The sequence below is a fragment of the Sycon ciliatum genome, chromosome 5 (assembly GCF_964019385.1).
Source record: "Sycon ciliatum chromosome 5, ocSycCili1.1, whole genome shotgun sequence".
NCBI classification, from domain to species: Eukaryota; Metazoa; Porifera; class Calcarea; order Leucosolenida; family Sycettidae; genus Sycon; species Sycon ciliatum.
Genome location: NC_088647.1, coordinates 17,815,987 through 17,842,864, shown reverse-complemented (window position 1 = coordinate 17,842,864; position 26,878 = coordinate 17,815,987). Strand labels below are relative to the sequence as shown.

Here is a 26,878-nt window from a genome sequence, read left to right as displayed (position 1 = left end):
CAGCACCCTCGATAAACCAGCACAATTTTCAGTAGCCAAAATGTCCTCTTCATGCACATTGCAGCAGTAAATCAGATTTGTTAATCCAGCACCCTCCCTAATCCAGCAGATCTTCGTGGCACAAATGGTGCCGGATTATAGAAGGACCACTGTATATCGGATATTATGATGGCAACAAAGAATCAAAACATGCATAACACACTACATTATTGTCGGCTATAGTGATAACTTTAAAATACATGTTGCAATAATAATATTAATATCAAAGGCCCTATTTTTTTTACTTTCTTAACCGTTGCTTATTTTGATAGTGACACATGTACATGTACATAACAGAATTTTTTTATGGAAATGCGGGCACTGTCAACTATGCAGCATGCTCATTTGTCAAAACGCCATGCTGGAAGTATTTCCTTGCCTTTCATGTGTCGATTGAAAAAAATCGATCGTATCGCATATAGTGATGCATCGGTTAAATGATAAAATCACGGAAATCAAAAGGGTACGCTATAGCCGATACAGACTGTATACTATTACTAGTACTAGTAGCAAGAGTACATAACCGGGGTTATGTACTCTTGCTACTAGTAGGAAAGGTCTGGTCAAGATTTCTACAATGATTATGTGGTGGCTTCTTTTGCTTCGTGTGTTATTTTTGAATGTTTATTACATTTGTAGTATCTCATTCAGTACTACAGCAGTAGTAAATTAATTTGTGTGTCTCTACCACTACATGCACCGTACACGTCCACCTGCATTGCAGAGTCAAAACCAGGGAGTGGACTCCCTGGGCCTGGTCAAAACCGACCACTCACTGGCACCAGTCACTGCGCCATTGATTCGTCGAGTGCGGTTTGTCACTTGTAGATAGACACTCAGAGTTCCATTCATGACTCACGTGTGACGTCGGTCCAGACAGTCGCACAAACTGTGCAACTGCATTCTGCAAGTCGCCGAAACAAACTGCACATAGCATGCAGTCTACGTCTCGTCTCATCGCTGGACATACATAATCAGCTTTCTTGCCAGATTCCCCCCACGGCCACGTGTACACGATCGTGCGAATGCATTTTCGGTTTTTGTCTGAATCGTCGGAGAGATCGTAGGAAGTGCTTTGGAGTTGAGCCCTGAGTCAAGCCAAGCGCGATGGATGAGCAAGAGAGGCCCGATGCTCAGGAGGTAAGACGTTATAACGCTAAGCAATGGCATTAGCGACTATTACGGTATTTTCGTAGAGACATCATAATAATTAGAAGTTTGGCGATGGCCATGGGCTTGGGTCACCCAATGTTTTCGGCAGAGCATGCAACTACGAGCCACGAAATCAGTGCCCATGTTTTCTAGTGGCCTAATGCCGCCGCTGTAGCAGCATCTGAGAGGTTCTCAATTCTCTGCTGTCATTGTATTGGAGAATCTGGCGCAACCGTGCCAAGTATGCAGTACATACATTGTGCTGAGTGAGAGTTTCCATGTGATAAGCACTACAAACAATGTACAGTTCATTGATAAAAAAACATGATGATAATCTTGCTTTTGACCATAAAATGGGTAAAACTTTTAGTTTTCCCAGAATGTTTTTCCAATCCCTCAGTATGGAATGCTCTTCTAATTTGTTTCTGGAGTCTAATTCTCCAAAAGAAAAAAAGAGACCCGCGCTGGTAGCAGGGGGCGTGCGAAAACTTTTTACGCGTGGTGAACTGCGCCGACATCCACAGTCAACTGGGTTCTCGCAGCTCGGAGTGAGGATACCGGTAGCAAGGATGCAGTTTATGGGGTCATGGGCCGCTACGCGTCCGATCGGCTTAGAGACTCACCTCCTCTCCCCTGACTCACTCGTGAGGTCTGCATTTGCTCCTAAATTGTACAGGCATAGTGGTGGCCTGCGGATGCGAAGGCTAGCTTGTGTGTTTCCGAACCTTCAAGCGATGCTGACGCGGGTCCCGCGAATATTATTTAGGCCCAAACAAATGATCCTTAAGGGTGGTGGCGTTCCTACGGATTCGGAAAACTCAACATCTAGCCAAGTCTCACGTGGACTCTGAGTTTTATTTATTTTTTAAATTACAGTGTAAGTAGAAGCGTATAGTGCGTGCACGCAATGATAATTATTATAATGTAACGGCCACTCTTGATAGTGCACTGCAGTTCGATGTGAGTAGTGCAACGTTCCTATTGCAGGACCAGATCAGTGTTAGGCTGTCATCACACCATGGTACAAAGCGCTGCGTCTACGTCCACGTAAGGAGTTTTTGGTCGGTTGTCATGATGATCCGTATACGGGGTGAAAACGGGAGCAGCGGAAACGGGAGACGTGGACGTGGTATGGAGAGGGGGGGGGGGGGGGGGTATACGACTTTTTGTATTAACGTGCGTATCTCCCCCAGCCTTTTTCCGAGCGACCCTGTACTTCGATGTACGTGGGTTCAAATTTCTCCACAAAACCTGACTGCGTGTACGCGTCAAGAACTGTGCCTGTCTGATGACACGACCACCCGTTTTGGTTTTTTCACCATAGACGTAGACGCAAACGGGAGTCGGAGAACGTGGTGTGATGACGGCCTTACTGTAAAAGCCATATTTACAACGAAGCGCTAATTCTATCGAGTTTACGAGAAGAAATCTGTCGTTAAAATAGAAATCGTTATACAGAAATCGATACAATACTGTTGCTATTGAGCGTTGAGAATGAGTGAGAATCGGTACCTTTGGTACACGTAAACCAGTCAATTTTTAAATAGGAAATCGTTATATTTTACAGTACTGTAAAAGCAGAAATTTTCGGTGGTGTTTTATTTTCGGTAACTTCGGTGCCGACAGTTTTTACCGAAAATAAAACGCACCGAAAATTTCGGTACAACCGATACTGTATACATGTACTACTAGTACATTTACCTGGAAAACGGGTTTTACCGAAAATTTCCCTCCACCGAACCGCCGATTTTGGAGAAGACCGAAAATATTACACCGCCGAAAATTTCTGCTTTCACAGTAGTGTGATGATTGGCCCGACTGTACACGTATGTGTTCTGATCATGTCATGTCGTCTCCAGGCATCGCCACATCTCAACTCATGCGGACAGACGTCACCGTACCCAAGTCGAAATGACATATTCGGCCTGCCTGTGACTCTGTCTCCCGGGACGGACTTGGACGCGGCTATGGAGAGCTTCAATACTGCTGCCGAGTACTACGTCAACTATTCTTCAGCGCCGGTTGAAGCACTCGCCAAGGCACTCGAGGCCGATCCCAACTTTTTCATGGCACATCTTGTTCAGGTGAGTGTGGCATTATATAGTTGGCCGAGCGCTGAGCTGAATGGTCTTGGTCCGAGGAAGCTACGGTTCAGCGTTTGCCAGATATTCCATACCTGCCAAGTATCCCGCATTTTGGATGACCTCCCGAAATCCCGAAATCCTTCTCAAATATCCTGAAAAGGTGAAAAAATGACGTGAACTGCAGTTTTGATGATTTCCTGGCATACTGCACGCAGTCGAGCATGGATCGCGGCCACAACACTGAAAAGGAATGGTTACGCACAGTTTGTTCTGGTGGAGATATTCAAGTTTTTGTCTCTGAAAGGCTTATGGTACAATACCTGTACATGTGATTGTATAACATGTGTAAACTGACTCTTTTACATCATTATTTAATCAATGACGTCACACTATTCTCCCTCCCTCCTTCCCTCCCTCTCTCTCTCTCTCTCTCTCTCTCTCTCTCTCTCTCTCTCTCTCTCTCTCTCTCTCTCTCTCTCTCTCTCTCTCTCTCTCTCTCTCTCTCTCTCACACACACACGCACACACGCGTTCGCACACGCACGTCAACGCGCACGCCAACGTGAACGCGTGCATAGCTGACAAGAGATGTGTTAAAATCCTTCCTTTAGGATGGACAATAGCCAACAAGACTTTTGTTGCTGCTACTGCCGCCGCCGTTGTTGTTGTTTCAAATCTTTATTCTCACGATAGCCAGGGGGCCAATACGAGATAATAGTGTAAGAGAGGAGAAAGAGTGAGGAAGAATTGGGTGGGCAGAGCCTAGGGATTAATGACTACTTAATTAAGTGTACGGGCTGGGGTGTTCGCTACCCGAGCATACAGAGTTGTGCAACAGCAGGGATATCTGGGATTTGAAGAGAGTACGAGAAGGGATTTCGCGAAGCTGGGTGGGCAAGCAAGTTGTTGTTGTTGTTGTTTCAAATCTGTATTCTCACGATAGCCAGTGGCCAATAAGAGATTTGTTGTTGTTGTTGTTGTTGTTGTTGTTGTTGTTGTTGTTGTTGTTGTTGTTGTTGTTGTTGTTGTTGTTGTTGTGTTGTTGTTGTTGTTGTTGTTGTTGTTGTTGTTGTTGTTGTTGTTGTTGTTGTTGTTGTTGTTGTTGTTGTTGTTGTTGTTGTTGTTGTTGTTGTTGTTGTTGTTGTTGTTGTTGTTGTTGTTGTTGTTATGGTCACCATCGTTGTCGCTGCGGCGGTCGGCGTAATTGCTGCTGTCGCCATCGCTGTCATCCGTGGTAAGGGTTGGGGGTCGTGGTGCTGCTGTTGCTGTTTTTCTCGTTCTTGTTGTCTTTGTCATTCCCGTCTTCATCCTTTTTTGGCAGGCGGCATTCTTTGGTCGGAGCAACCTTGATCGCCGTGACTTGTCAGGTATGAGAGTCCTTTAATAATAATATTAATATAATATAATATTAGCCTTGATCCTTGTGGCGGCGGTGTTTCTGTGGATGCAGAAGCTCAGTCTGACGGAGCCTCGCACGAGCCGTATTCTATATTTTGATGATACACAAATCATCGAGCAATGGACAATCGAGAAATTTGTTGTTACTCTGAGTTTTGTGTCGGACAACGCACGTCATGACCTGATGTTTAAATAAACCTGTAACGAACGTACATAGCTGATTAGGCATATGAATAAAACTGCTCATCATGTGCATATAAGCATGAGATTGCAGACAACCATACATGTTACATAAGTACATGTAGGTACAGATCACAATACCATGGTGTGCACACCTAGCCTGTGTAGCCACTGTGTGCTGCTTGAGAACGTTCCTGTAGCTTCTCAGTCCCTCGGTTTCACCCCTTGCCTAGTGTCTTGTGCCCGTAGAATACGGGCGCAAGAGACTAGGCAAGGTGTGGAACTGAGGGGCTGAGAAGTGTATTATACGGTATAAATAATTGCCACGTCCATTAGAATATTATCTTATTCAGTATCACCTTCTCTGACGAGCCTTTGGTAGGTGAAACAGCTGTCAGAAGAAATAGCAGTAACATGTACCTGGAACCCCTTCGTTGTGTGGAATTTTTGGCGTGTGTAATGGCTACCGAGGGTAGCTACTTGTCGGCCGAGAGTGCGTGGAAGAGAGGTGGAGAGATTGTTGCATGCTAGAGAGTGTGGTGTTAAAAACTCAATAACTAGCACCCACTCGGGTTTTGCTGGCTATCTCTTGCTAACGATCTATCTTGTTCTGTGGCGCGATGTTTGCCTTTCACAGCTCCCTCAGACTCGAGTGCTGTCACCGAGCGAGCGGCGGACAAGAATCTGAACGAACGGGAGCGCATGTACTGCCATGGGTATGAAGCCTGGGAGAGCGGGGACTTTGATGTAGCAATGCGCCGCTTCGAGGATCTCGCACGATCCTATCCCACAGGTTAGGCCACAGGTTAGGACATGTTGTCCTTGTCATTGGTGCTGATTGTGAGCATGTAGCTTTGATTATGGCCTGTATAAAATTAGTCCACTGAAAGAATGCGCTTTTCGTCTAGATACATCAGAGATTCATGTAAAATTATTAGTTGTGTGTGTATCAAAGTGTGTGTGTACACTTGTGTGTGTGTTTGTGTTCTTACGTGCGTGTGTGTGTTTGTTTGTTTGCAGATGTGATTGTGCTGCGTCTACTGCATGCCATGTATCTGATGCTGGGTCAGCCACGGCGCATGCGCGACTCACTGATGGGCATTGCGCACGCCTGGCACGAGTCAATGCCGTTCTACCCTATCTTCCTGGCAATGTAGGTCAGCAGGGTTTACCGTCATCTCGCCGGTAGAAGCATGCGTTCAATTTTGTGTATGACCGTGCCGACCTGTTTGGTAGGCCATTTGCCTGTATAATTATGTCTGTGGGTGCTGTTGATCAAGCTTCTTCCTGAAATGTATCGTGCCAGCAGCTCTTCTTGATTGTATGTTATTACTTCAAAGGAATGCCTTTGTGCAGTATGCGTAGCACCTTGGTTGTGTGGAGCACTTGGTGAGTCTTTACTGTGGTGACTAGTACCCCTGGCACTGTCTAGGGGTGTTTCCAGCAATCCTTGGCGACCACTCTTGACTTAAGTCTTGATGCTCATCCAGTTCACTGCACACGTGACGGGAACTTATTGAACGTTGGTGCAGTCTGAATATGTTACCAGATGAAAGCAGCTTTTATTACAATGATTTTGCAGCACAGGTTCTTGCAAAGTAGAGTGTCACATTTTCGTAAGTTTCATGCACACAGCAGATTAGTATGGCCCCCTGGTGAACATGGCGCTTGTTATGTTATCTCCGGTGCTTGCAGGTACTCGTTTGCCCTGGAAGAGTGTCATGAATACGAATTTGCACGTGAGAAGGCATCGCGAGCGCTACGCATGCGACCCGATGCTGTCTGGGCCATGCATTCGCTGGCACATTGCCACGAGGAGCGCTCGCCTGCTCACAATGCCATCGCGTTTCTTGAGGGCGTTCAGGACAAGTGGCAAACCAGCATCCTCTCAGGACATCTCTTCTGGCATCTTTCGCTGTACTATGTCGGTATGTTGTCTTTTTCCCTCACTCTCTCTCTATCTCTCTATCTCTCTCTCTCTCTCTCTCTCTCTCTCTCTCTCTCTCTCTCTCTCTCTCTCTCTCTTTCTCTCTCTCTCTCTCTCTCTCTCTCTCTCTCTCTCTCTCTCTCTCTCTCTCTCTCTCTCTCTCTCTCTCTCTCTCTCTCTCTCTCTCTCTCTCTCTCTCTCTCTCTCTCTCTCTCTCTCTCTCTCTCTCTCTCTCTCTCTCTCTCTCTCTCTCTCTCTCTCTCTCTCTCTCTCTCTCTCTTTTTATCTCTTTGTCGACATGGTGCTGGGACTTTTGCTTTGAGTCGATCAGTCGTAGTTATTTTTCTTCAGTTCTTCCTCTCGTTGTGGACCTCTTTTTTTGGACAGTTGCTCTGTAGCCCTGGTATGTCTGTTTCAGTTACACGCACTTGGATGTAATTGTTTCGACCGTTACCGCTGCTATTCCTGCTGGTTTCATGCTGATTTCGCAACTTGTGTATTGTGTATTGGGATGTATGTTGCCATGCTGTTATTCAGATGTGAACAATATGGACCGAGCCCTTGAGATATTTGACACGCAACTGGAGGAGCGCCTGTCCTCTGGTGTTATCTATTCCCTGGTCGATGCAGCGTCGCTTTTATGGCGAATGGAGGTCAGTTATAGTGAAGTACACTGCATGCTGTCTCTCTCTCTCTCTCTCTCTCTCTCTCTCTCTCTCTCTCTCTCTCTCTCTCTCTCTCTCTCTCTCTCTCTCTCTATTTGTCTGTGCATACCTTTGTGCGTATGCCTGTCTACCGGTCTATCCAAGTTATCTGTTTGATTAGTTGCTTCAATGGGTACTGGGGTATGCACTACGAGTTTGTGGCCGCATGAACTCGGCAGGGTTTCACTAAACTTGCACTACGAGCACGGTAAAAACCTGCAGCAGGAGAAAAGTTAAAATTTTATTTTGAAATTGGCAAAACATGAACTCATAATGAAGGTTGGTGCCTAGCGCATGCTTTGTATGCCTTGTGTTGTGAGTTCTGAAAAGGTGGTGTCCACAAAAAAGGTTCTTCCATGGACCACACCAGCTGTGGAGTATCACACTCTTTTTTATGTACTCTTGCTACTCACTATATCTTGCTTGAAGGATGTCTGCAGCAATTCCATTTAAGGCATACCACCTTGTACTTCGTCTGACATTCTTGTGCCGGAACCTTGGGACTTTACTTAACCTAGTTGGTTATTCTGAGTTTCTTATAATTATCATGGCTTTGCGTCTGGACAGATGGCTCTTGGTCTGTTTTTCTGTACTATGTCCAGTGCTGTGGGGTGGATGTAGGCAGTAAGAGGTGGCAGAAGATGATTGAGATGTTTCAGGAACACATCGGCAAGCACCAGATGGCATGGTAAGGTCACAAACACACGTAGCTAGCCAACACCCACGGTTTGATAGCCCAAACTCAGGATTTGCTAGCCCCAAACCAGGCTTTGCCAGGCACGAGCAAGTGATAGTGACCTCGCCGATAACTTTACGGTAAGAAAGTTGGTTGTTCGCAACGCTCGAGAAAAGCACTAGCTCGAACTTTGACAAGCCAACGTTCTTACTTCCTCCGCATCATTAAAATTGTCGCTTCCCAGAGCGATTTTTCGAATTTATTTTGTCCACTCGAGGGGCAAAGAAATCAGCTAGAAATTGAGGCAGAGCATTGTTGACGGACCCAGCTTTATTTTCTGGCCTCCCGCTTTGCTGCACTTGTAGCTAAGGTCGACGTCTTCATCAGAGTTTGAGGCAGACCATTCAGCACTCAACACTACGCTGAAGAAGACGCGCGTTCAAATTCAGGTCAAGAAACTTCGTTTTCAAGCGATCCATGCCTCCAGGTGGCAGGGGATGAAGGCAAGCTAGCATTTTTCAAGTACACTGTAACGACCCTCCAGCGGGGTAGGGTAAGCAGTTCCGCACCTTCTTTCTTTGGCAAGCACTTCGCTGATTTTGTCGGTGTTTTCAGACCTGCTACCTTCGCAGCAACATGCGCCACAAATAACGCATTTTAGGAATTTGAGACAACTTTGTTCTTGCCATCGTCAACTTCAGCATTTTGTATTCAGGAGAGATACCAGGATTCTTATACCTGGGCTTGCAGTCTTGATAAATGCCCACTCGAACGATGTGGGACGGCACGAACTCCAGAAAACGAAATGCGCTCTGGGGCGGAATAGTGCGGAGCGCGATGAATTTGCTTGGTGCGGAAGAGACCTCCAACAAAGTCCGAGACCACCATGGGTTCAGTAACGAGTAGACATTGCGCAGGAAGGGTCGCACCAGTGTTCGAACACAGAAAACAGCGATTCCGACTGTCTGATGAAGACGAGCCAAGTCACAAAATATTACGATGTGCGAAGCGACAATTTTAATGACGCGGAGGAAGTATGAGCTATAACTACAGCTACCTGTGCTGAGGTGTATGCTCATTGTTCATGGTTTGTGATCAATTTCTCTGTGTGCAGTTGGCGGCATTCGAAAACCAGTTTTTTGAATGTCTACACCTGTGCGTGCGCATATCTGTTCTGTACTACCGCAAAGTAACTGTTCATTTCTCTGGCAGTCACACACTGGCATCAGTGCATTGTTTTGGCTCGAGTTCGGTATTATCAGAATGGTCACATTCACACCAGCATTCTATTGTTTTGGTGTTGGTGGTGTTGTTGCCTGTCTTGATGTTAATACATGTACTGTGTTGCTTTCTGCTCACGTTAGGTTTGATATTCATCTGATGTATGCCCTAACTCACAACGCCGATCCTGAACAAGCTTCCAAGCTGCTTCTGGGCAAGAAACTGCTTGAGGTAAGCTCGCTGTCGCTGCCGCTGCTGCTGCTAACGTTACTGAACACAACATCTTCTCAACAAAATGTGAGAACTGGAAGGAAATAAGGAAATAAACACATTCAAATAGTAAAAATGGCCAGTAGTCAGGTGTGTATGCAACTCAGGAACGGATGGTGATCATTACATTACTGCTGCTGCTGCTGTTGCTGCTGCCGTCAGTACTAGTACATATATGACCCGCGCTCTGTGAAAACCGACCTTAGGTGCTTCGTAATTTTTTCGAGAAAAAGAACAAAACGTCACGGTCTGTCGATTTTTTGAAGATCACAAGATGAGAGTCATGGCGGAACGAAGCAGAAGACGGTCTGTAGCTCAAATAATTGCTGTGGGCTTCTGTCAGAGCAAGTGAAATCAGGAAATAAACACATTCAAATAGTAAAAATGGCCAGTAGTCAGGTGTGTATGCAACTCAGGAACGGATGGTGATCATTACATTACTGCTGCTGCTGCTGTTGCTGCTGCCGTCAGTACTAGTACATATATGACCCGCGCTCTGTGAAAACCGACCTTAGGTGCTTCGTAATTTTTTCGAGAAAAAGAACAAAACGTCACGGTCTGTCGATTTTTTGAAGATCACAAGATGAGAGTCATGGCGGAACGAAGCAGAAGACGGTCTGTAGCTCAAATAATTGCTGTGGGCTTCTCCCAGAGGCTTCATCCGAACTCCTTCACGATGAATAGTCATTTTTGGCCTGGTCCAATCGCAGTTCTGATGACAGCAGTGCCAAGGAGAGTCGGATGTGGAATCGCAGGACGCAACGCTGATCGAGCTGGACGGCCATGCGGAGGAGAATTTCGATCAGGCGTCAGTTTTGCCACCAGCCCAGCCCCTCAATGCCGGCAATAAACAGAGCGCAGACCAAGAAAAATCGGTTCAAGTATTGTCTACAATCCAGGAGGCGCGCGACAAGTTTGACAAGGGCTGTAGTTGTTCCGCACTGGTGCTGTTTCAAGAGCGTGACACTTGAAACCTTGCTTTACATTTACAGCGCACACAGCGCACGTCCTGACCAAGTCAGAGCGCTGCTTATGTGTAGGCGGAAATCTAGACGTGCTCAGGAGAAGTGGTGAGGCTACCCAGCGCGTCCAGCATGCTGGAAGATGTGATAGATGGGGCTCAACAATACTACTCTGAACTACCGTACTGAAGACTACAGTCAGTGGCTGGTGTGGAAGTCATGCACATGCATGTCAGGACTTTGTGTATGCCTCCAGCCCAGGATCAAGCCCTGTGTGCTGAAATCTGTGCAGGCTGCTGTCAGAGCAAGTGAAATCAGCCCAACACAGGAATTGAATGAACTCTGGAATGCACTGCCTGTGGAAGATGTTGTGGAGCTGAAGCATTATATAGAGCATTATGCTATAGCTCATGGCCTCCCTTAACCTGCAGATCCACATGGGCACAACAAGCCAGTACCGACCTACATGTACATGTATTTGCCCAGTATCACTACGAAGAAGCTTGTTCACCAGGCGTTCACAAAGCCTGGTGGCAAAGCTGCATACAGTACGTTTGGCAAGATTTGGAAAAGAGACTGCCATGCTATCACCGATTATGAAACAATGTGTGCGGCAGATGTAGACATAACTAGATGTTCTACTACCAGTACCAGATAAAACTATCAATATCCTTTAACCCGACATTGATATGAGCTTCTTCACTACTTTGCACCTGCCTCTACCCATCACTCCGGCTGGCATATCCTCATACAGAGCCAAATACCTCTTCCAGCAGATCGTGAGCAACACCATCCACAGAACAGAGATAGAATGTGTCTATCTCCACAACAGGAAGATCCAATGCCATCATAAACCTTTCCTTTTCACGATTATGACATACAGATTTATTCTGCAAAGTTTGGTTGCAATCATGTTGCTTGAACTCTCACAGCATTGGCTCCAAATGTAGCATATAATCCAGGATTTTTGCTACTTTTCCTCAAAAAATTGTAGGAAAAGTGCAAAGAAATTGTCATTGTATCTAACTGAATATGTATGCAATCCACCTCGAACTTCACCAGAAATTGAAGGAAGGGTCATGGGTCAACAATCCAGCACAAACTCAATTTTGCCAAAATAGCACCTAAGGTCGGTTTTTGCAGAGCGCTGGTCATATAATGCCTCCAACCTTGCTGCATGGTGAATACTTACAAAAGTATTGGTTATTGTACATGTATAGTGCTATCCGATTGGTCAATGTATACAGTATAATCATAACGCGTAAGATACCAGTGAAGCAAGGCAGTTCTGCTTCTGCTTGCAACTATACTCCACTGAAAGCATTTTTGATCAGACCAGAGTAGTTGTTTCCATTTTGTTACGGCAGGAAGACAGTAGTGTTTTTCTAACAGCTTGCCTTCTGTTTTCGTGTTTCGCGTGCCTTCTGTTTTTGGGGTGTCCATGTTTCCGTGTTGCAAAAGTCAATGGACACGTACATGTCCTGCCATACTGGTCATAATACCGATGTCATGAAGCAAGTAAGTGCCTTTTAGTTAGCATGTGTCCAGGATATGACATTGCACGCATGTGAACAGCAGCACCTTCATTGTAAATAATAATTAGAAGACGAATATAAACTCGACTCTGAGCTTGGAGAGTGGTCGAATATTGAAACAATAATCGCTAAGCATGTAAAGGTTGTCGATCTCCTACACTCCACGCAGGTCATTATTGCAGTGGCGTAGGAAGATGTTTCGGCTTGTGTGTGTGCGTGGGGGGGGGGGGGGCTGAACTCGATTTGGCACGAAACTGCTCATAATATTACAGCTGTTGAACATGTTGTAAACGCACCGGTAATCATGGCAGTAATTTAAGTAATTATGGTCATGCTACAGAAAGCTACCAGTGAATGTATTTTGCTCAACGTTATGGTATGTACTGGGTACTTGTACATGTAGACAGCTACGTTAGCTGATTTCAAACACCAAGCAAGACAGCTGGGCTCATCTCCTGCTAGTGATCGGAACAAGAACTCTAGAATTTTAGCTGATAGCGGGTTTCTTCTGGAAAGAGGTTTCTGTGGAACGCAGTACTGTTTCTGTGGCGTGGAAGCAAGTCAACCTGACTCCTCCCGCCATTCCCATTTCGAAGGAAACTGCCAGGTGGCTAAGAACAACACCGTGGCCTCATCAGTAGCTATCATGCACAAAAAAAAAAACAGCCCAGCAATGATCTGCCATTATCTGGTAACTGCCCTTCACGCCGATCGCACATGTATATCTTGTAGATCTTGTAGACTCGACTCTGTCTGGATGTAGATCTAGCTGGAAACGTGGAACACTATACGCACAGCTCGGACCACGATCGGAGAACATGTACCATGTACGAGTGGTAGATCTTCTCACTCGCTCTCGCAACATACAGTACATGCACGTACACACTCTGCCGAGTTTCAACCTTCTGTTCACCACCATATTTTTCGGGGGGGGGGGGGCTGAATACACCTTCCCCCCCCCCCCCCCCCCCGCACTTCCTGCACCACTGTTAGAGCTGATACAGTCGACCGACCCTTATAACGATAACCCCTATAGCGATATTACCCTTATAACGATATTTTTCTGTCAAACCAAATCACTCCATTAACTTTTGTATACAATGCCTTACCTCTATAACGATATTACCCCTATATCAATATAAAATGGGCTGACTGATCGACATTTTCCAGTTTATAACAATATCAGCAGGGAATATGTAGAGTCCACTGTCAAGGTGGGTCAAGCTTCACTTGATGAGTCGTTGGGACATGACGAAATGCGATGGGGGCACCAGTGGGCACCTTGCTGTATACATAATGTGCATGTACATAAGTTTTTGATGCTATGAAGAGTGTAAAAAATGAACTAAACTCATGCATTATGACGTATGTGTATGAATGAACCAGTTACCCCTATAACAATATTACCCTTATAACAATATTTCTTGTTCGGACGCAAATATCGTTATAAGGGTAGGTCGACTGTATATATTTCTACTTAGCTTGCACTCTGGTATTTGCCGTGCTCCAGTTTGGCTACAGGACGTGTCAGGGCTTGCTGTCGTTTGCGTCTGGAAAATACGAAGAGGTATGTTGTATCCCTTGTTTTGTTTATGTACGTGTGTGCACATGTGTTTGTGTATGGGGGGGGGGGGGGGGGAGGAACCATTCTAACTTAGTAGTATGTATAAAGTAGGGCTCAAACGGTCACGGCTTTACCCCTAACGGTTAACTGCTAAGGGCACGTTCAGACTACCGTGAACCCCGTCAAACCGTGAATGCCGATAAACCGTGAAGGACATTCACACTACCGATAACAAACTAACGTTACCGTGAAGTTTTCAGCTCTCACCGCGGCACTGACAAGGGATTTTCCCTTTTTCCCAGCGCGCATGCAGCCTGAGCACTTTTTTACTGCCGGTAAAAGTTTACTGCCGTAGCAGCCGCGGCAGTAAAACTTTCCCACCGGTAACGTGCCAGTAACGTCACGTGATCAAATCACCTTGGCGACTTTCCCAATCGGTCACTTTTTATCGGTAGTCTGAACGCGCCCTAAGCTAACGGTCGGTTTAACGGTTATAACCTATAAGCCACGGCAATCCTGCGGACTCGTTTTTAACCGTATATTTGACTATACTCATTCAAAAAATGTACCCTATTCAGTACAACGCATACATGTACATTCTCTTGCATGCTCATTCATACATACTCTCACACCAAGAGACCAGATATGACCGAGTTGACAGCCCAGAAATTGCGTACACGTGCGACAGCCTGCGAAAGTGCATACTTTGCAACGACCTGATACTTGAAGAATTGACTGAAAAGTTACTGCGTAACCGTTATCTTTATCGGTTAACCGTTAATTCTTCGTAACCGGTCTGCAACCGGTTAATCGGACTAACCGTTTGAGCCCTAGTATAAAGCCGGTTTGACTGGCCCTCTTTTCCGTGGGGAATCGGCTTTGCTGTCGCTATACTCTCCCCGTGCACTCTGCTGAGTCTCTTACTACAGTGTATTGTATATGGAGAGTTACATGCAGTCGTCGCAGGAGAAGTCTTCCTCTGTTCACGCAGTGCTCAGTACCAAAATGAGCAGAGCCTACTTACAAAGACGGCAGAACAAGGTTTGGCTTGCAGCCTGAGTTTCACGCTTTGAGATCCTCAGCCAAAAATATCAGCCAAAAATCGAACACAGCTGGCTCCTGATAGCGAACACCAATGCACTGGAGAATTAGTTCTTTATACCTGAAGTTCTTTTATAGGAGACCATTGCTGGTAGCTTGGCCTATTTAGCTCGTAGCTGTACTGATGAGGCCTTTATGGCCGAAACAGCTTGCTGTCTACAGCATTGGGTACTTCCAAGTATGTATGCATGTGTGCATGTGTGCTTGTGCGTGTCTGGCTGGCTGGCCTTTGCAGGCGTGTGAGAGCCTACTCGCCGTTCAACCCTACTCGTTGGGCTGTGGCTGGAGTACGGCGCAGCGCCAGGTATTCTTGATGCAGCTGTATCACGTTGCCAAGCAGGCTGACGATGCCAAGGTGGCGAATAGTGCCCTATCCACACTCCGGGTAAGGTCTTGTCACTGCTGTTCTTACATGAAGTGCAACTGTAGGTAGACAATCCACACAACAGTAGCAAGACATGGATACTGACGAATGCTGATCAAGTAATGGATATGCCGTATTTTCGGCAGTAATGGCCGAGGCGCTTAGTAGCTTGTGAGCCCTAAAATTTCACCCAGTTTGAAAAAATCCACGCAATAGCTCTGAAATGATGTGGCGCTTACTTCAGACAGGCGATAATAAAAGACCAGCGCTGATTCCGAAAATACGGTACCAACTATTTCAATGTACACAACTTTATGATGCTACACTAGTGTTTATCGGCCATGGTTAGTACCTGGGAAGATATTGACTAGAAATTAGTGAACTCTGATTGCATGCGAGCAGCATTGCAAAGCCATTCAAGATGTCGTTGACGAAGGAGAACAGCATGTGGCCGCTTGTCTCCCCACGTTTCCAGCACCTGATCGTTACTGATTCGTTCTTGCCAGGCATCTACTGTAAAAGCAGAAATTTTTGGTGGTGTAATAATATTTTCGGTATTCTCCAAAATCGGCGGTTTGGTGGAGGGAATTTTTTGGTAAAACCCGTTTCCCAGGTAAGTGTACTAGTACTGCATGCGTACAGTACCGGTAGTACCGACATTTTCGGTGCGTTTTATTTTCGGTAAAAATTGTCGGCACCGAAGTTACCGAAAATAAAACACCACGGAAAATTTCTGCTTTAACGGTATCCTTGAATGCCAAGGATGGTACGCAAGCATGGCATGAAGAAAGTGGAGAGCCTACAAAATTAATGTCAGCTTGGGGGGGGGGGGGGTACTCAGTTTCGTTCAGCAGGATGGAGAGATGAGATAGCACAATATGGTTCCTCTTGGTGGGGATGAGCGGATGGTGATTGTGGAACACTTCCCAGTGAGCCGATTGCACGCAAGGCAGTCGCAATTCTGGGCAAGATGTCAACCGAGCACCGGCCGGATAGTCGACCCAAGGTAGCAAAACTTGGTTACCAGGTTACACTCTCAATCTGGTTCAAACCAACACCCAGAGGAGCAATGTCCGTATCATAAATACCTCTGCCGATCACCATGAACTCGGTTGTTGGAGAGACTTTCCAGTCCGAACTCTGAGGCGACTTCAATAACGCACATACTCACACACACACCGTTCCACTCACTCAACCCCCCCCCCACACACACGTCGAGGCAAGGCGGTTTAGAACATTCTGTCTGTGCTCTCTATGTTGATAACTGTTCTCCAGGAGATGAAGCCCTATAGTCTGCTGGTGCAGCGGCTGAAATTGATTTAGTGAGCGGGACACCGAGCGCATCGCAGCAAGCGTACGCTTGGAAACCGCCTTGCCCCGACTCCTTTGTGTAGCTTGTTACGTACAGTATCAACCATACTGAGTTACAGCTTAGCTCCGGTTCTTAGTGATTTGATATAACAGATTTAAACCATATACTAGCAGTGCCAGCCGGGCCTCGTAAATAGTATTCTCAGTTCACTTCCTGTTTTTACCGCTAGCGCTCCGTATTGCTCTGACTTGCACCCTGCTGTTATGCGAGCGTGCTCGAGCAGTGCTCGGAGCAATCTGTTCGCAAAGAATGGAGCCTTCTTTGCTCGCTGTACACGGCGGTGGTGCATTTCTTCTGTGATAGTCTAGTTTAGGATTCAGCACGAATGGTTACTTTGCGTCACGGGCACTCACATGTGTCACAATCGAATGGAAGAGAGCAGTTGTCAGTTGACTTGCCAATCCTTTCTCTGAACATTACAGTACTGTAGCGTCCAAGTTCTTTGTAACTATCTCTCTTGCTCATTTAAGTACTTTACATTTAATGATGTATTTTGAGTTAGGCTTTGTCATAAATTTTGCTCCCGCTTCTTTTAAGCTGTTTTAAGTAGCAGTAACATAATTTTGGGCTAGATTGCTAGTCTACTGCATCAGGATCTTTTATCAACGAGCGTTGCATGCAGGCCTCTGTTGTGATGCTGGAAAGCATGGGCAGTATGGTACCGCGATGTTTGCCACCGTCACATTGATTTGTGTAGCTCTGCTGATGTGCAAGCACGTCTTTCCGCTCTCGGCCAGTCCATGCCTTGCACCACTTTTAGGATTCCTACTTCTAAGTACAGTGTACTTCGGTAATATTCTATATGGACACACTACTTGTAGCTGTTGTCTGATGGTCGTCTGATGATGGCCTAGTGCGTGAATCTCGGAGTGCACTAAAACCCGGTTTAACCAGGTGGTCTTTAGAACCAGGTCCCACAGTGTCTGTGTAGAACTGTCGGTGCATGGAAAAAACGGTCGTTAAGAGCAGGTGGTCGCTAAACACAGAGGTCGCTTACACCAGGTTTTACTGTACATATAACAACATATTCTTCAGTTCATCCTCTTCTTCTTCTTCTTCTGGGAACACACTAGCCAATGGATTGATGACAAGAGGCGTTCACGGCTACATACTTAGCTCAGTTGATTCTACTTTACGACTTGTGCGGTGCCTCATTTTGTCACACGTGCTGCTATCACCCTACGCCACTCATTCGACTTGCACCGTGCCGTCTACTATGTTTGTGTTCACTCCGGTGCACAGACATATGCATGATAGCCGTGTGTGACCGTGCAGACGTGTCGTTCTGCACGCACGCTTGGTCTTGCGGCCGGTCAATCGTCCTGCATGCATGCTTCCTGTGTTTAGCAAAGCATGTATCCCCTCTGCCCTGTATTCCAGTAAAACCTGTCCAAAACGACTGCTCAAGGGACTGGTAAAAAGTTGTCACCTTGGCAAGGTGGTCCTCTTATCCAGGTTTAGTATGTTACGTGACCACCTTCATTTCACATACAACCATGTGATCTATATCATTCTGATCAGTACTTCACACTACAATACTACAATCATGTACATGCATGTACACCTATGCTATTTGCAGTGTGCAAGTACCAGTGTGTATTTTCTATGTACCGGTAGCACTACATGCACAGTGTATCATGCGAATATATAAGCACAGAAAAGGAACAAAGGTGCTGGAATCTCAAAATTAAGAACAATTATCACCAGCCTGAACCAGAACCCCCCCCCCCCCGCGACACACACACACACACACGTTCTTCGGTGCTCGGTGTTATTGCGGTGAATACCTTCACTGTGCAAACCAAGATGTTAGTCAATGATAGAGTGCTAGCTCATGCCTATCAAATCATTATTGTTTCCGGGAAGTGAAGCCGCACATGCGTAAGACGCGTAGTGGGCGTAGCCGGTCCATATGGCCGAAAGCGAACTCTCAGCGTTTGGCTATAAAGTACTTTAAGTAGTTAATTAAAATAAACCTCAAAAATTATTAGAATGGATCACGTCATTGATTTATGACAATAATATCATCACGGAGAACGTCCTATAAAAAAATAGATGGCGGCTGAGCATCGTCGGTGATAACTGCAGTCTTTGAGTGAGCTAAACTGAATCATGTGTTTAGCCTGCATAGCAATGGTCTGGTTTGTTGCGAGAAAACATAGTTATTGTGAAGAAGATAACAACGGCATGAGGAGTCTAGAGTTACAGTCTCGACAGGGCTTCGTACGACACGCATGTTCCGTTGTGCAGCACCTGGTGGCAGAAAGAAATGGACAGGGACAGAGGACTGTTTGTTGGAGTGAAATTTCAGAACATTTAGTCCTCTGGTCGTGGAGGCAATCGGTCTGAGGACCCTGTAATGTACAGTTCATCAGACATTTCCAACTCTGTGGCATAGACCTTAGAGACTGCTTGACTACAACGGTTGGTTTGTGGCTGCCCCAACTTAGCCAGGCTTTTCCCAGCTTGTTTTCAATATACGCCTGCTGATGTCACAGGCTTAGCATCCAAACACGGAGTGCATGCATTTATTTATCACTCTTGAAAACATGTTTTAGTGCATAGTCGTGCAACTTCGGCTCTGGCTGCTGGCTGTTAATCTTTGTATTTGCATTTGTATATATGGATTCTTCCGGTGACAGGCCTTAGCCTAAATCGAGGGAGTCTTTGCTGGCGTGTAGTGCCCAACCAATCAAGCAGTCATATTGCCATTGCCCGCTCGCGTTGAAAGCTCTGCCTTGTGGAATGCAGTGCCATTGCACGACAATGGCAACCTAACTTCGCTCAGAACATATTTAGAGTGATCCATGCGCAGCTCAGTGTCCTCACCTGTTGTCCGTCGCACTGTGCAAAGCAGCTGTTCTGGTAGGTGAGCCCGTTGTTGCCGCACACCTGGGTGGTGTCGGCTGCGGCCGTGCACGCACACGCGGCTGTGCAAACGCCCTGCAGGCTTGGCCGCACGTAGCCGGTCCCCGATCTGGGTACCTCCACCGTCGTGGTGCTGGGCAGGCCGCGGAACACGCAACTGAGGCCAGATTGACATCTGTCGGCAGAAGGACACGGTGGAAATAAGCAGCGTTCAGGAGCTGTTAGGGATAGTTTACGAGTACACACCAACCAGTCCAAGGTCCTATAGTTTGTCATTGAGCACGTACTACACCAGGTACATGATGCATAGGTAAACATTGTCAGGACGTCGGAAAGTTTGAACCTTCAACCAACACGTAGGGGTACAGTGAGCAGTGAAGTTCATACACTGCCCTCAACGTTGTGCATGTACAGGGTTCACTTTGAGAGGTACGCGGAAACGGTACTCTGTTATGCGATGGACTATCCAGCCACGCTTGCTGTGACTGGCAGTCAATCGAGAGCAGGAATATCAGTACATCAATGCTTTTCTACAGCTTTGCAACATCCATCAGATCCAAACCCCGCGGAATTCGTAGTGAACATTACATTTTATTGATCTTGATTGTGATACTTCAACAGTTGATTACCAGCTAAATTATGATCATGCTTCACGAAGTCCAACCCCAACTATGGATACAGTAGCCATGGCTGGGCGTTACGCAGCCCTAACACTACCAACTCTGGGTTATAACCTATTTGCTAGTGCAGGGTGGTCAGTGCCTTTTCATTTGTCCAGATTTCAACCAGCCTTGTGGAACAGCATCATCCCCAGCCCTTGTTTCAACCCTCTTCTGACCCAGTAGGCCTACTAAGCATGATGCCATGAGCAGTACCTGAGTGTGCAGTCAATGGGACTTGTGCCGGTGTCGCAGAGCTGGCACGACTGCCCGGGCGCCCGATAGTCCGTGCAGACTCTGCTGCCCGGCAGCATGGCCTCGCGATGTGCCTCGTAGACCTGTGCCTCGGTCAGTGCGATGGTGTAGACTCGGGCTATGTCGACAGCACCCTTCAGTGTGAACTCCTCTCCACCAGCGCGGCCTCCCACACGCAGTGCGTTCTCCTGTAAAGGTTGTTGCAGCAGGCATAGATAAAACCAAGGGAAAGTCACTAATGTGTTAATTTGTGGGCATTACCGACACCTACAATGCTGCTAGCATACAGAGCATACACATACACATACATGCTCTTAATTTTCTGCTGACTGTGAACCCATTCAGAAGAGTTGAAATATAGCATAGGGAAGCCGAAATGTAACTCTCTATCACCAGGAAATAACACATGAAGTTCGAGACTATCACTAAAAGGACTGACCGAGGCTCGGTAGTTGGGCTGCATCTCCTCCACTTCCACAGCCCGGAGTTCGCCGTCCACGAAGAACTCGACTCGGCCGTTTGTCGGATGGAAGGTCACCGCCACCGTGTGCCACTGGTTGTCGTCGATTGCCAGGTCTTGCTTGACGACGGCGCGCCACGGCTGGCTTTCCGCCACGCTATTGCTGCGATCCAGCGGGTTGTAGACGAACCACATCTGGTCGGCCGTGCCGCGCAGGTACAGACCATAGTCACGCTCCACACTGTCTCGGCCTGCATGTATGTGTATGTGCAGAACAGACGAGTGGATTGGATGACAGATGTACCACAGCAGGAAAGTGCACTGAGTATCTGGAGTACTTCCTACTTTTTAAAAGTATGGATCAATGCACCGATGCTCCGGACAGTGTCTGTAAAACTTTAAACGTCACTAAAAAGGAAGGGTATCTCCGAAATCTTCCCGTCGAAAAGAGTACAAACTAAGTGATCTTCACTGTAATTGAGCTTCTATATTTGTTGCTATAAACCAGAAGTGGAGTGAGATTTCGGTATGAGGGCAAATGGCCAGGTTAGGCGAACAGAAATTTCAGGTATAGAGAAGCAGTTCCCTATTGGATTATGTGTGTTAGTGTTTATTCGGTGTATTGAAATTTTAGGTATACGAAACAGACGCACCAAAAGTACAGAAAATTTGTGAAATTACAGTATCACACTTTCTTAGCACAATGATCCTCAGTGAATGGGTCTGGATTGATTCTTCCCCGGCACGTTATTGATACTTTGGATGTTGCCACAATAAGTTGGAATTTCGGCCAGGTTTTGCAGAATTGTACTCAGTTACAGGTTTACTGTGACCCTGTGCGTGGAGCTAAAGGTCTAAAACCCAAATTAAAAATCAAGAAAATGGCTTTTGAGCCTGAATTGTGCAGAGTCAGTCAGGTTTGTGGAGACCCGGAGCTGAGTTAATCCAGAATGTACTGTACGCAGGCTACTGTTTCAGGTGTGTACTATGAAAGGATGGGGAGCATTATGTGGCATAACTCACCCTTTGCAATGACCCAGCCATTGGTGTCTGGCTCCTGGCGAACCTTGCCGAAGAGCGAAATGGTGCTGGACACGGGGGGAAAGCTTGCGGCCGGCACAGCGTACGGCAGTGAGGCATTGTCGAGCGGCGCCGTGTTCAGATCATAGCCGGACGCAATTGCCGTGGTGCTGGACTCACTGGTGCCAAGGCAGAACTGACCAGTGCCGCAATCACCATTGGAGTCACACACTGAGATCACAATACAACAGAGAGGTATGGTCATTGCACCACTGAGTATTGTATGTTACAGGCTACAGGTGAATTCCAACCTGATGCCCCACGTTTATTGCACAGCACCGTACCATTCCGTAATCTCGGCTAGGGCCACACCCTGAATAACCGAGCCTACGTTTTTCTATCGAATGACAGTGATGTCGACCCCAGCCCAACCAAACATCTTACTACTCATGGAATTGAGCATACTTCATCATAACCGATCATAACCGAGTACACCGGTAGATCATAACCTGAGTATAATGTGCTGAAGCAACCCTACACTGTAACACGTGCATTTCATCGTTCAAACACTCTTCCTTCTTTCACAAGGTTCTGTTCTTTCGGTGTGTGCGGCACATGCTAGGATAGGAACCCGAGATCTTTGGTCGGGGGAGCCAACCACACCTCACCCTCACTTCACTGCTGCTTGAATCTGAGGAGTTCGTACTTCGAAGTATGTAACAGTTAGTTGTTTTGTTACATCTTTCTTTCTCTGTCCTTTTCCTACGGTAAGGAATGTGTCACTCCTAAGGGTTGCTTTACCAGCTAAAGTATGCTTACCTCTTGCACAGTTTGGCTGGGCATACAGCGTGGATGGGCAAGTGCAGTCGAAACTTCCCACTCTGTTTACACATGTGCCACCGTTGAGACAAGGACTGCTGCCTCCCAGGCACTCGTCAATATCTGACAGTAACACATCATGTCGGGCAAGCAGCAGAAGAAACAGCAAAAGCCATCATGAAAATGCAAGCTGGGGCAAGGCACTGTATAGAGAAATCAATCCGCAGTGGGACCCTTTGCATAGCGATTAGCACTACGGTTTGAGCAGCACGCACACTTGTTTTGAAAGACGAGTCATCTCAGCTAGCAGACCATGCTTTCAACCCTGTGTAGAAGACTACCCCAGTCACACAGACTGGCTCCTGTCCATCATTCATGAATGGAATCATGGCGACTCAATAACGACTACTGAAGCATGTATGCATCACCATTGGGACAAAAAGAAAGTCAAGCAAAATTCATACTGAGGTTGCATCCCATTAGACGTTTGTGCGATTCATGAGGTTGGTGTTGAGAATGTTGCCGTACTCTTCATGCTTCAGCTCACCGTTACATGCGGGCGGCCCATTGTTTCCCACCAAACTTGCCGTGCAAGTGGTGTTCGAAAATCCTGACAGCACGAAACCGGCATTGCAGGAGTAAGTCAGAGTCATGCCCACCGCAAACGATCCTCGGGAAACGGCGCCGTTGGTCGGGGCGCTGGGTCGAGAGCAGTCTGCGAACGGCACATGACAAGCAAACAGTGTCACCTGGACCCCGTAAGAGCGTAATATACATGCATATCACAATCATGATATCATGGTTATAGAAGTACCTATCATCTCATTTGCTCCAACATCGTGCACCTGAAAGTTCCATGTCCCAGCAGGCTGGATGGGAGTACACATATTTCGACATGTAGATCCAGCCAGAGCACACACTGGCAAAAGAATCTGCGAAAGAATGGATCCAATTAGGACTTGGAAGCCGTTGGTTTTGGGACTGCCCAGCCCAGTGCTACGTCATTACTTCCAAGCGCAATTGATCGATCCATTCAGTACCCACCTATCACCACTCAGAGACCAGAACAGACAACCCCTCTGATACGAGTTCTGAAGTGAACAAAGAAGTACCAGAACTTGCCCCGAGATGAATTTTTTTGTCAACAAAATCTTTAAAAGTGCAGTCACTTATGTTTGCTTGCACACAGCATGGGCTACTGGTCTTGCGGCCAGAGTACTGGTATGCCCCTACATGGCTGTGGGCCTACTGAACAGGAAACATGGGCCACCGGTGCATGTGGCGGAATATCACGTCCATCAGACGTTTCACCAATGTCGCCATTTTCGTCTACGGGACCGTGCCATCGGTGTCTGCAAGTTTTTTTTGTCTCTTTCGTTATCTTTAGAGTTCAGTACTGTGTATCGTGCAGGCTGGTTGTGCTACTAGTACTAATCTTGATACTTGCGTACCTTAAAAATCCCTTCCCTGTATATTATAACATCCTGTCCCATTCCCCCTGCTGTGCACACACATTTCCACGCTCTCCTTTGTGCATATTGCTTTGTACACATTCTGTTGGGAAGATTATAAGCTGCCCAACATTTGGGGGTTCCCGAAGAAGTTGGTTACTACAGTAGTAGCCAAGAAAGAAACGAAAGTCCTTTTGATGGCGAATTCTTACTGTGAAGCAATACGAAGAGCTGGGGCGGGCACCAGCCAGTTCTCACAACACTGGCTATGTGGAGATTGTGCACGATACGAAGGGCATCAATGAGAGGGGTTATGCTTGTCATGCAGGATGAAACCGTCAACGATTGATTAGCGGGTGTGACTCCCGACCTTTTGATCGTGCGTGCTAGAGAGCTTCGGAATAGGACAGTGCAAAGCCCAGTATGGTGTATACTAGTAACCAATGTCCGTGATTATGGTTTTCTCAATCCAGGACTGTGTGGATCTACATGTTACGTCAAGATCTTGCAGTATTCACTAGGGTGACTGAGGTGGCATCATCATGCCATCTTCAACATTATTATACGATGAAAGTGGCAAGTCTATAGTGCAGTAGATCCAACCTGCCCATGCGTATGGCCACTCTTCCCACCAATAGCATGAAGGTCTACATGCACGAAACTTCTAAATACATCCAGACACCGTGCGGCAGAACCACCAAAGAACACAGACACCTCTTCACAATGCTTACTTTGTGCGCAGGAAAGACAAGCCAGGCACAGCAAGCCGGCAATTCGCCACGTCGGACTCATCTTGTCGATGGTTTCCTCGTCCTGCTTGCACTGCCCGTGTCAAATGGCTGCCTCGAGCGAACACCTCACCATTGGAATACCAACCCAACTACAGCCAGCATTCGCTCCGCGGAAGGACTGATCGTTCCGAGAGGGACCCAGCGAAGCAAGCCAGCAAATCAAGGCATCCCAGCACGGACTAGCCAGCCAGGCAGGCAGCATAGGAAGAATGGGGGCCGGCCCGTCTACCGCAGAAGTACGGATCCCGGTGGTCATGCATATCACCAGGCCCAGGGGCACGGTGCGAAGCCGTGCATGCCAACCCTGACTGGTTGTTAGCATGCACCTGTCCTAGGTGCTAGGTAGGCTGTTGACAGTATTGTAGACATGCCAAAGCAGACATCAAAACACCGTGTGACATACCGGTATAATCACTCGGTACCAGACTAGTGACCCCATGGCATGGGCCACGATTGGCTGTCGGTTTGCTTGCAGAGACCTGCCTGAGACATGGTCAATTATCTACATGGCATGCCAGACAACATTTTCGCGAGTTGGTACGACATCGGGATCAATCATCAGACCAGCGACACACGTGCTCTGTTGGCACCGAGAAGATCGTGCCACCAGCACCAAGCAACCATTCCATCTCTGTGTTTCCTCTGCGAGGCGTGCGAGGATCGAGACCGGAGGCCGAGCAGAGTTCCTTCTTTGGGATGTACAGTGCTGGCAACTGAAATCCGACCCCCTGAGCGGTGGGTTCACATTCTTTGCGATGTGAGCGCGCCGCTTAGGGGGTCGGATTTCAGTTGCCAGCACTGTACATGTAGTCTACTGTGTAGATGGACGAGCGAGAAATGGAGAAAGGTCTTGACTCATCATATGACATAATTATCATGGCGACGTGTGAAAGTCGTCTGCTGTTTCGTTCTGCTTTGCACTGTAGACCTGAGTTTGTTTGTGCGTGTGGGAGGGAGGGAGGCAATCGTGAGGGCCAGTGCAGTCTGCATTGGGTTATCGCTACCCAACTCATGTAAAGGGAATGAATAATGTATTTTGAAAATGACGCTACATTGCATATCAACGAACTTCGCAGTCAGGATTGCGTCCTGGATCCGTACTATTGTGCGCGATAACAATTATTATATTCAAACTTCCGTTAGGTATCTACATTGTCATGTCTCTCTCTCCTTATCGCTGTATCGAAGTAAGTATTAAACGTGTTTCCAGGTCGGAGCGCGGTAGTGGCGAATAGCTTTTGCCAGCATGCACCCACAGACACTCGATACACACCCGTTCAGCCTTACCCGCATTGTATAATGTAAAGTCTGTTATCGGGACATTGATCATGAACATTAGTCATTAGAGTAGAGCCTCTGCAGAGTATACATTCCACAGTGAGATGCCTCGACACTATCGTATGGTAAACAAACCCTGGGGAGAAGGGAGTGCGATGAAGTGTCACACATTTAAGACGAATGAAGCGATGCGGAGTCCGAGATTCCTTCCACCCAGCCTTAAGTTACCTTTGAAACATACCAGTCACCCACAGTTTGCTACACGGATTGCTGTGGCTTTCAGAAGCTTGTTTTTACACAACAGCTCATGACGCACGAAGATGCAAAGAGATCGGGTAGTGTTAGCCATTGTTCCCGGATTACACTGTCTATGTACTACAACAGTAGCAGCTCTTCTCCGTAACATGCAAATCCTTTCAAGTTTGGCATACACTTCAAGTAAAAAAAACATGGTCGGCATATCACCTCAGCCCATAATGTGCACAGTCTACCTCTGCTGCATCCTGCAATTACAAGGCAAACTACTAGTATGTAGTTGTTGGAGACCTCTAGGCTCTTGTGCTCGTTAGCGGTAGGCAGGGAATCGTGAAAACCCTTCAAGTCAAAGCCCTTTGAATTCACGGATGTCTAATCCCTCGTAGTAAGAAAAGAAAAGGTGACCATTGGCATAGCTCTCCTCCTTCCTCCCAACTCCGACCCAATCGTACTGGGTCGCCACTTATCGCGCGT

General features: G+C 46.9%; 2 protein-coding genes across 2 annotated transcripts; one reads left to right on the top strand and one right to left on the bottom strand.

Annotated features, from left to right (window-relative positions):
• Nucleotides 1-1,012: 1,012 nt before the first annotated feature.
• On the top strand, nt 1,013-17,169 carry LOC135817900 (tetratricopeptide repeat protein 38-like). Its single transcript, XM_065331194.1, has 13 exons — nt 1,013-1,179; nt 3,051-3,275; nt 4,596-4,641; nt 5,490-5,645; nt 5,873-6,005; nt 6,548-6,780; nt 7,317-7,432; nt 8,086-8,171; nt 9,524-9,611; nt 12,074-12,130; nt 13,658-13,714; nt 15,048-15,197; nt 16,452-17,169. The coding sequence occupies exons 1-13, from the start codon at nt 1,147-1,149 to the stop codon at nt 16,497-16,499; spliced, it is 1,428 nt and encodes a 475-aa protein (XP_065187266.1). The 5' UTR covers nt 1,013-1,146; the 3' UTR covers nt 16,500-17,169.
• Nucleotides 17,170-18,336: 1,167 nt separating this feature from the next.
• Nucleotides 18,337-24,987, bottom strand: LOC135817901 (uncharacterized). Its single transcript, XM_065331195.1, has 8 exons — nt 24,812-24,987; nt 23,177-23,344; nt 22,630-22,752; nt 21,814-22,041; nt 20,770-21,041; nt 20,292-20,518; nt 19,378-19,591; nt 18,337-18,801 (listed from the first exon to the last, which is right to left on the bottom strand). Exons 1-8 carry the CDS (start codon nt 24,870-24,872, stop codon nt 18,751-18,753), a joined length of 1,344 nt encoding a protein of 447 aa, XP_065187267.1. The 5' UTR covers nt 24,873-24,987; the 3' UTR covers nt 18,337-18,750.
• Between the last annotated feature and the right edge of the window lie 1,891 nt (nt 24,988-26,878).

Excerpts from the sequence above, each read along its gene's own strand:
- LOC135817900 (XM_065331194.1), top strand. The coding sequence starts at position 1,147 with ATGGATGAGCAAGAGAGGCCCGATGCTCAGGAG. Across the intron at positions 1,180-3,050 it reads AGAGGCCCGATGCTCAGGAG|GCATCGCCACATCTCAACTC; the intron begins GTAAGACGTTAT and ends TGTCGTCTCCAG. Across the intron at positions 7,433-8,085 it reads CGCTTTTATGGCGAATGGAG|TGCTGTGGGGTGGATGTAGG; the intron begins GTCAGTTATAGT and ends TACTATGTCCAG.
- LOC135817901 (XM_065331195.1), bottom strand. The coding sequence starts at position 24,872 with ATGAGTCCGACGTGGCGAATTGCCGGCTTGCTGTGCCTGGCTTGTCTT. Across the intron at positions 20,519-20,769 it reads AGCCCAACTACCGAGCCTCG|GAGAACGCACTGCGTGTGGG; the intron begins GTCAGTCCTTTT and ends CAACCTTTACAG. Across the intron at positions 18,802-19,377 it reads CACAGTGCGACGGACAACAG|GTGCTGCACAACGGAACATG; the intron begins GTGAGGACACTG and ends TTCTGCCACCAG.